Below are 9,973 nucleotides of genomic sequence, written 5' to 3'. Positions count from 1 at the left end.
GCGGGACCCAGCTGTGCTTTGGGAGGGTCACTCTGGCTGCTAAGGCAGGTGGGAGGAGCCTGGAGGCTGCGCCAGGGGTAGGGTCATGGGCAGCGGGGCGGGACAGGGCTTTTCTCACAGTGGAGGGCACAGATCAGGAGGTGGCAACAAGCGGCAGGAGGAAGAGGAGAGCCCAAAGCACAAGCACGTGGCTCCCAAGCATCCCTGTGGCTTACAAATCTGTAAGCAGGCGCATCTGGCCAGAGCTGGGAAACCTGCGCAGTGCCTGGCTGCTGGGGCCCTGGGTCACCGTGCCTCCCTCAGCCCATGGGATTCTCGCTTGGCTCCCCTGAGGCTTTCGGAACACTGGGCCTGAGTGAGAGGAGAGAGGAACCTTTCTCACTTCCCAAGCTGGTCTCTCCCTCAGGGGTGAGGGTGGGGGTGAGATTAGAACAGTGCGGTAGCAGGAGAGGCTGGGGCCAGCTGTGCGGGCAGGAAGCCGGGCGCTCAGAGCTGCGGCAGAGGGTGGTGAACAGGAAAGAGCAGGGCCCTGGGCTGCCCTGGGGGTGGACAGGGAGCAGGCAGGCTGGGGCTCTGCTCTTTGCCTCTGTTTTAATTGGCCCAAAGCCTCAAAGAACGAGAGACCTGCTGGGGCACCCTCCCTCCTCAGGGGCAGACACTGGTCTCAGGGCCCTGCTGGATTCTCCAACGAGATGCTCTGAGACCCAGAATCTGGGATGGTCACCCCAGGGCTGGTTAGGGTGGGCACACGCATGGCCCCATCCAGAGCCCTATTATATGGCTCCAAGAGCAGATGACCAGGTGACCAGAGATTCATATGCCACAGGATGTCAGGCACAGACACACACGGATCAGTGTCTGGGGGCAGGACCTTGGACACTGCCTGTAGTGCACAAGACAGGGCCCCTCCCATGGGCAGAGGGCAGAGGGCAGAGGGCACAGGGCATGGCCCTCACTGAGTGAGGGCTCTGAGCCTGGGGACCGGGGCTGGAACACCCCTGCCGACTGTGAGGAAGAAGAGGGCACAGTGAGCCCAGGCACACTGGGGACCAAGTTCTGGGCCCAACACTCAGTTTTTAAGAGTGTTCTCTGAACCCTGCTGAGGTCGGGGTGCTTCTGGGAGTCTGGGCCTGCCGTGGGGAGCCCCGGCCTGCCCTTAGGTTATTAGTTCACACAAACAGTCCATCCATGATTTTGTTCCGGCCCTCCAGTCCAGTTTAAGAACCCATTGTGGCCCTTGAGTCAAAAAGTTTGCCCACTCCTGGGCTAGGAGCACCAGAGCACAGACGGGTGCTCTCCGCCCTCCAGGAGCATTTGAGGTAGCAGGCCAGGTGGTCCCCAGGCATCCAGAGCAATCTAGGCTCCCCTTCTGCTGCTCAGCGTCCTGGAGAGCAAGGGGAACTGATGCCTAGAGAGTCCAAAACAGAGGGCCACGGCGTGAGGACATGCTTCTAACTCAGGGTTGGGTGCCCCCCCGCTTTGATCTGGGACACAGACACAGTGTCCACCTCCAGGGCGCTGGCACACACAGAGGAAAGCACTCCAGGGAGCTCCCTGTTCACCAGAGCACCCTTCCCGGCCCCGCTACAGCCTCGCCCCCGTGCTTTCAGGGAGCACCTTCGGGCGGATGTCCAGGTCTCTTTCCTCTGTTCGGCCATCTCCCCACTTGACTGGGTTTCTGCAAAGGCAGGGACTGGGTCCAGGTGTTCATCCCTCTGCCAGCACCGCCCACACCAAGTATGTGTGTGAAATAAGTCTCCGTTCAGGTTTGTGGTTTACAAAGGACTTCTGTTATTTCAAACCGCATCACAAGCCAGGACCATGTTTATTCCAGTCCTCTCCCGTGTACAGCAGGAGGCTGACTCCAGGAAGTTTGTAATTTGTGGAGGTTGCAAACCTTGCAGGTGGCAAGGCTGGATTTTGAACCCATTTTTTTTCCAGCTGAGAGCATGCATGTGACAGGACAGACAATCAGATGGCATCCTGTGTGGGTTTGTGAGGTTTGGGGAATGCAAATTAAAATCACAAAAACGACCCCAACTCCACTGTCATGGAAAAGCAAGGTGGGTGCACCCATTTCAGACAGATGAGGTTTGCAAAGGCTGGAGGTAGCCAGGGGTGCCTCTGCACTTGGTTAGTCACCTTCTTGCCCATCGTTGGGTTCCTGGACGTTAGTACTCTCCCATCATTCTTCACTCATTTTTCCTTGAGTGGGGCTTCTCCTGTGGGAGCTTCTCTCCAATCCAGGAGGCATCGACTGGAGCTGGGGCCAGGTGAACAGGTCGCACTGGTTTGCTGGCATCCTGGCACTTTCCCTGCCTGGAGCCTCAGTTTTCCCATAAGAAAATGTGAAGGAGGGAGAGACAACACGCAGCTGGTTGCTAGGCTGGGACAGGAATTGCACTGAGCAGCACCAGCAGAGCTAGCTCCCATCGCCTCCAGAACTGCTTTTCGGTGTCAGAGTTCACTGAGTGTCACACAGGAAATCCACACAAAGGCCTGGCCCATGGAGGCCTGACCCCCTCCCCCAGGAACGGTCACTCAAAACCACACGGTCAGGGCCACGCCGAGTGCTCTGTGCACCCCCCTCCTCTTGCACAGTGCATCCCAGAGTAGCACCTCAGGCAGGGAGGCAAGAGGCTGCTGACACCGAAGGAGAACGAACTCTCCATGGAAAGGTCACAGCCTGAGCCAGAGGGCAGTGTCCAGCTCCAGCTCCAGCGTAACCAGGTCCTGTGCCAGGAAAGGGCTGGGAGGAGGATCTAGGACCTCATCAGAGAGGATGGGATGGGCCCCAGCCCTGTGTCCATCTGTGTTTCCTCCCGCAACTGTCCCACCTCCCAGAGCAACTTCCCTGTGACTCTACACATGCCGTCCTGCCAACGGCCGGTGGGGGTACCCAGGGCCTGACCCCCTCTCTCCCCTTCCCCTGGCTCCACCTTGCAGGATATATACTCCAGGACCTGGAGTTTGGGTGGAGAGTAACATTCACCCTTCAGCCTCATCCCCCAGAGATGGGGACCACCAGGGCATGGTGAGAAGCCATGGGCGTCATCATTCCTGGGAATCCCCCCACGCAGGGGCTCTTAAGACTGGGATTTCTCAGGGGACCCTGAGCTCCCTAACTGCCCTGAAGAAGAGGGCCCCAGCCACAACTCAGACTACAGCCAGTTCCTCAGACTGCAAGTTTACAGTCGGCACACCTGGCACTGGAGGCCCCTGAGCAAGGCAGACCCAGGGAGCCACTCTTGGTTCTCAGCCAGACCCGGCTTCCTCAGAGCCTGGCTGGCCTCTCCCTGCAGGCAAAGTAAGGCACTGCAGGTCAGAACCACACAGGAGGGGCCAGGAGCACCCACGGGTCCCCTGATGCCCAGGCCACTGCAGGTGGCTGATTGCCCTCAACAGTCTATCACGATGTATGTCCATGGGGCCAGATATCCAACTGGCTGCACAGCATTTACCAGGTCAAGGCGGTAACTCCTTGCTAAAGCTCAGCTGACCTGGGACACCCTGATGGCCTTCTCCCACTGGCAGAGCCAATGTTAGCTCAGCCTCCCCTCCCTGCCTGAGGATGCGTGCTACCCCTGCCTGATCTCCCACTCTCATCCTCTAGACATCTCTCCCCACAAACCCAGCTCAGTGCTGCTGGCTGCCTGTGACCCACTTCCAAACTTTGGTCCCAACCCAAGATGTGAGTGATCAGGTTTCAAAGGCAGGAACAGGCCAGTGGGCTCCATGGGGCTCCAAAGCTCATGGCCTGCCCAAGGTCTGGTGGTCTGCTTTGGCCCATTTCCTAATGGGTGGTGGGAAGAAGGGGGAGTGAGAGGAGAGGAACCTAGCACTTGCCAGGATCAAGACCAGAGGCCAGAGGCACCTTGGAAGAGGACCACAGGTATCAGGGCCCAGTCCAATGACCCTGGGCTCAGATCTTGAAAGCCAGAGAGATGGTGCCCCTCTTTGGCCCTGAAGGCAGCCATCCCGGTGTGCCCCAAAGCCTATGGCATCCCTGTCTGACACCCGGCAGCTTGTGTCCACCACTCTTTTCTGCAGCCCATTGAGACCCTAATCCCGCCCTTCTCAGAGCATCATGGAAGGCCAGAGAGACAGACCTATCCCAACAAAACACATGGACCTTCTAGCCATGGCATCTGCATGATCAGGAACATGGCAGCCATGAACGATCCCTGGGATCCTCTTGTCTCTTCTAAAGAAAGATGTAAATGAAATGAGGGACGCACCCACATCCTGGGCATCAACACCCCTATTCTGCTTCACCCACTCAGTACCAGGATAGAGTCCCCTGTGGGCTCCAGGCATGGCCCTAACTGTACAGAGGATCATACTTATGACCAGACCAGCCTCACCCACAAGACACCTCAGAGATAGGAGTACCCCCACACCTCCCTAGAGTTGCTCTGACTCTTCAGAGCTCCCACTCCCCCTCCTCCGGTCCAGTGATGATGGTCAAGGCCAGTGGGAGCGGGGCTGCCAGAAGAAGGCCACATGGTCTGTAAGACACACAAAGCAGACACCTTAGAGGATAGATGACATAGGGTACAAGCAGGGGCTGCGTGGAAATGAATTCCGGAAGCTTGACTTTATTTGCACTTCCTGTGTGCCAGAACCTTTGCTGGGTCTCACCACGGCTTTCATCACATGATCCCCTGAGTCAGCCGCAGGGTGGGCATCGCCTCACCCAGCTCCCAGAAGAGCTTGAATGGCATCTGGTGAGAAGCTGAGACATGGCTCTGCCCCTAACCAACACCAGAGCCCTGCTCTGTCCCTCCCACTGGCACCCCTGTAAGGGGCTCTTGATGACCTCATTGGGTTGTCCCCAATATCACTCCTCTGTCTGTCTGTGAGAGCTTTAGTCTGTGGAGCCTCAGGTGCCCACATAAGCCATGGGCATCTCTAGCAGCTTCTCTCAGGGCGTCATTCGTGAGCCCCGTAAAAGGCAAGCTTGGATCTAAACTCCGTTTCTGTTGTGTCCATTTTATCAAGTTAAGGTGTCTAATTGAAGAAGAAATCACACTCTTCGGCCTGTGGGCTGTTGTTGGACAAAAGCCATATTTGTTGCTGAGCTGTTGGCCAAAGTAATAATAATTTCTTAAAATCACCCCAAAGGAGGGGCAGCACCAGGCCACCAAGGGAGTGGTGGGCGTGCGAAGGAATTCCCACTCGGATCCATCAGCACCAGAGCCTGGCGGAGACTCCATTCCAGACGTAGACTCCCAGGGCTGCCCGGAGCTGACGCCCAGCCTTGTTTTCTTTGTAAGCAGTGAGGTCTCAAAAAAAGTCCCGGGTAAACATTAGGGTCAGATGTCTTAGAGGGCCTATTGTCAAGCTCTGAAAACTGGTGGCAGCACCAGCACACAACCCCCTAGTTAGCCTACAGACTGCACTGCAGTTCATCATGCCTTCTCTTTCCAGAGAAGAGAATTTTGAGGATGAAATGAGCTCCCAAACAGAGACTCTTCCTTTAATTATCTGAAGTTCACATGAGGTGTGTCTTGTCCTGGTCATTATGAGGCATGTGCTGGCTGGTCAAGGGTAGGGGGTGGACTAGAATATTTTAAAGGTTTGGAGAGTCTACCTCCATCAAAGCTCATGGACAGGAGGCAGAAACCTAAGACTGAAATAACAATCCAGTAGCCTGGAGGTGAGGAGCTAAGTGCAGGAAGCAAGAAGTTGTCACCAGGCCCTCGCTGGTGTGGCCCCGCTGGTTGGGCATTGTCCGGGGCACCAAAGGGTTGCTAGTTCAATTCCTGGTCAGAGCAAGTGCCTGGCTCTATCCCTGGTGGGGGCCATGTAGGAGGCAACCATTTGGTGTTGTGCTCTCTCATCCATGTTTCTCTCTCTCCCTCTCCCTTCCTCTCTCTAAAAATCAATTTAAAAGAATAAGTTGTTGTGTAGCATTAAGGCAGCCAGGGGTGAGGGAGGGCTGTCAGGGAGCCTGAGAGAGGAGGATGCCCTGGGCTCCAGCTGTACCTTGGGGAGGGGGAGAGGGAGGGAGTACTGTGTGGAGCAGCATTGGTCTGTTCATGTCTGATACCTACAGAGAAGGGATGAGGGAGGCCCTACTTCCTGGTCTCTCCGCAAACAAGAGACAAGTCCTGCCTTCCACCAGCCCACAAAGGCACCTGCTGTGCTGCTTTCCTGTCTGCATTCATGCTGCCCTTCAGCTCAGAATGCCAAGCACCACCCTCATGTTAGGCAAAGCCCAGGCATCTCACCCTCATCCTCAGGCAGCCTTCAAACTAGCTCCAGGCCCTTCCCATGTACCCTGAGCCATAAGCTGCTCCTCAGGGAGTCCTTAGCACCTTTGACTTACACTTACCACTGCATTATGGGTAGTCTGTCGACTAAGCTTCTGTCCATTCTGTTGGGAGCATCTGATGGGCAGGCATCAACTCCTATATATGCCTGTTGCTGGGTCCATATGAGGTAGACTCTCCGTCATGCTTGTGGAATGGATGAATGGATGAATGGGTGAACAGATAAATGGATGAACAAATGAATGAGCAATGAGCAGTGGCTGGAGAGCTGGCCCCAGCAGCTCAGAAGGAAAGAGACTGTGGCCTTTGACTTATATGCTTTTATGAGCACCCCTGTCATATCCCGAAAGTCTGATTGTGAACCTCTGAATAAAAAGAAAATAAAGATGCACAAACCCCTGTGTAAAGTTGTAATTGGCTTAATAAATGACTCAGAGTGAAAACCAGCCTGGTGTCTCACAGGGACAGTGGGAATGCCACATTAAACACGAGTGCGCCCCAGGATTTGGTTTACAAACTGGCCGTGTCCCAAGGAAGGGCCTCTTCTTGTTCGCTCCCCACAGGCTGTGTGGGTGGCTCACACAAATCCTCCTGCAGTCACCCTCACTGTGGCTTATGGATGTGACGATACAAGAAGGACTGAGGAGTGTTCATCAGGGACGGAAAACACCCCTTTCTCTAAACCAGCGGTTCTCAACCTGTGGGTCGCGACCCCTTTGGCGGTTGAACGACCCTTTCACAGGGGTCGCCTAAGACCATCCTGCACATCAGATATTTACATGACGATTCATAACAATAGCAACATTACAGTTATGAAGTAGCAACGAAAATAATTTTATGATTGGGTCACAACATGAAGAACTGTATTTAAAGGGCCAGAAGGCTGAGAACCACTGCTCTAAACCTTATAATGACTTAGATTTTGAAACTCAGACAAGAACTACGAAACTTGCTAATGTGAAACTTCAATGTCTGTTTGCAGACACTGAACCAGGGTTTGCTGTGCGCGTGAATGACGCAGTTGGACTTGACTGAAGCATTGGATGGAGCCGGGGTTCTCCTGCCTCTGAAGCTCCCTCCCCACAGCCGTTCAGGATCGCAGAGGCCACGAAGGCCCACAAGGCTGGACTCATCGGAAGCTGTGTGATTTACTGTTCACATATCAGGAAGCATATGTAAACCTAGGTGGATTTTAGACTGTAATAAAGACTTAAAAGCATTTATTTGCCCCAAAGGAGCTGCAGTTCAGGAGATGGGCGGGGGTAGCAACCTAAATTCTAATGTATCGAGACAAAGGGGAGGCCACCTTTTATAGTGAAACTTGACATTTTATATACATGAAAGATTTGAATCGTGAGTCTGATTGGTCAGTATAGATGCAAACAAAGATGCAAACTGTGCATTTCTGATTGGACAGAGCAGGTCTCAGTCCTTTATTCAAAAGACGAAAGACAAAACCAGGGATTCCCTGCAGTTGTTGGCTCAGACAGCGTAAATCCGCAGGGCGTAGTGGGGGAAGCAGAGAGTTCAGTCTGGGGTTCTTCCAGGGGTAGCGTGCAGGAGGCACCCATCAGCAAAGGGCTGCTAGACTCTTACTATCATAAAATGTGGGCCCTCACTTTACCACAGGGAGTTCATCAGGGCAGATAAATTCCTCCTCAGGGTTCACATCAAATGAATCTTTCTTCTTGGGATCCACACAAGCAGTTATTGTTCCTTGGCTGTAGAACTCTCCTACGGCCCTTCACCCCTCTCCCTTCGAGTGCTGGATTGCTTTTATTCTCCGCATCCTAACTTTCTCTGTTGGATGTCCTCTTCCTGAAAGGCATTGAGAAGTGGTAACTTACTAGTACACAAATGCATGTTTCTGTGTATATTCCAGCAAGGGGCAAAGAAAGGGGCAGAATCATTCTCGACAGGTCTAGAAAATGCCTGGCAAGAGAAGGACAGGCCTATGTTGTTGCTACTCCGTGCAAGGAATTCTCAATAAATATGATGCAGGGACCTGGGGCCTGGCTGGCTCTCATGGGAAAGGGCCCATAGAAACACGGGTGCCTCCATCTAGATGGCAAATCTTAAAGCAGAAGGTCCCGAGAGCTGCCAAGGTGACTGTCAAAGATGGGCAATTATGGAGCTTCATGTTTTCAGGGGAAAAGTTTATATCATCGGCCCCCAAGAAAGAATGTCCAGAGACAGACTCAGAGGAACAAAAGAAAGGCATAGAGAGGAAGCAGGGCCTGAAGCACAGATGTTGCTGTGGTCAGAGAGACAGGCCTGCTGGGCTCTGGGAAGGGGTGTTGAGCTGTGGACCCTGAAACCAGTCTGCGGAGTGCTTTCCAGAGACCCTGGATTTGCCTGTGGTGGAGGAAGTGACGGGTGGACTTAGACTCAGGCCCTGCTGGAGAGTCCAAAAATGCCTCCCCTTGCTTCTCTGACTAACCTGGCATGGCTAAGGCAGAAGTGTCCCTTTTCCTGACTAGCCTGCATGGTCAGCTGGTCCAAACACTGGCCCTCTCCTCCCCCAAATCAGTGTGCAACTTCCTGTCAATAATCACGTGTCTATTTTTTTAATCCTTGTATCAGACCAAATCTAATGACATAGGCAAGTATGCATGTAGAAAGCATTTCTAGACGATAGTTTTACTATAGACAATAGCAGTCTTACCTGGGCAACCAAGCAGATAAACTCACCTGTGGAAAGCCAATCTGGTGCGGTGCTCCTTTGTCTGCCACTTTGGGACGACTAATGGTCAAAGCGTACAAGAGCCATCTGTGTCTTCTAAAAGAGCAGGGGATCCTAATTGTGGGCATGGTTACCATGGAGCAGGCAGGTGAGGGAGTGCTTTGTTTAGCTCCTTGCTGTTCCATGTCCCCTGCTCTTCCTGAAACTGGGCTGATGGTGTTCCCATCAGCTGACCAAGAGAAGCTCACAGTCCAGACACCAGGTGAGATAGCCCAGGAAAACTGCCTGACAGTGACCTTCAGCTCTGCATTTTTCTTCCAATTTTCTGATGAACAATTACTGGCTTGAATTTAGTTTTATATATAAAAACAATTCTGTCTTCTTAGTGTTCTCCACCTAGAAACCTACACACAGTAAATAGAGGGAATTGGAGTCTGGTGTGAGGCTGGATGACCAGCCAGATAATTTTCAAAAGATGCAGATGTTTTTGTAAATGCCAGTAGGTGGCAGGCAGCATTGCAGGCCTGTAAAGACCCCAGGGACCAGAATAGGAGCAAGGGAAATGCACCATTAAAATCATGCAACTCCAAGGACTCCTGCTGCCTCCCAGTGTATGTCCCCACTTTGTGTAGACCCACAGATGGAAAACCTAATTGTGCATTTAGGGAATCAGATCCCTGGACCCCTTCCTCCTGGCCCCAATATGATAGCACTTTGCACTCTCAGATGCCTCCCTTGGAGTCCGTAATTAACAATGTCTTCTTTTAAAGTTGAGATTGTAGAGGTGTTTGTTAGTATAGTCCCACGAGCCTCACCAGCAGTTAGAGCAGGAGAGCTGGCTTTAGGCCCACCGGCTGGCTCTGCACCCACCTGTGTTCACTGAGAGTGTACGTGTGCTGTCCAGGAAGGGAGGACCGCCCCTCACTCCACACAGGCACACACACACACACACACCCTTCCTAGGTTCTCATGGTGCCACCTTAACCCCATAGGGTGACAGTATTTGGTTAGCACT

At 53.3% G+C, this 9,973-nt stretch overlaps 1 protein-coding gene across 1 annotated transcript in view; it reads left to right on the top strand.

The window, feature by feature from the left end:
* Window positions 1–9,021: 9,021 nt before the first annotated feature.
* Window positions 9,022–9,973, top strand: part of CXCL12 (chemokine (C-X-C motif) ligand 12) — a 44,114-nt gene continuing 43,162 nt past the window's right edge. The window contains exon 1 of the mRNA XM_006761422.1: window positions 9,022–9,106. Coding sequence (XP_006761485.1) covers window positions 9,022–9,106 — 85 coding nt within the window. The remainder of the gene's footprint in view (window positions 9,107–9,973) is intronic.

Source organism: Myotis davidii, unplaced genomic scaffold, assembly GCF_000327345.1.
Source record: "Myotis davidii unplaced genomic scaffold, ASM32734v1 scaffold618, whole genome shotgun sequence".
Taxonomy (NCBI): Eukaryota; Metazoa; Chordata; class Mammalia; order Chiroptera; family Vespertilionidae; genus Myotis; species Myotis davidii.
Note: the sequence above shows the minus strand (reverse complement) of the source record. Positions and strands in the feature narration are given on the sequence as shown.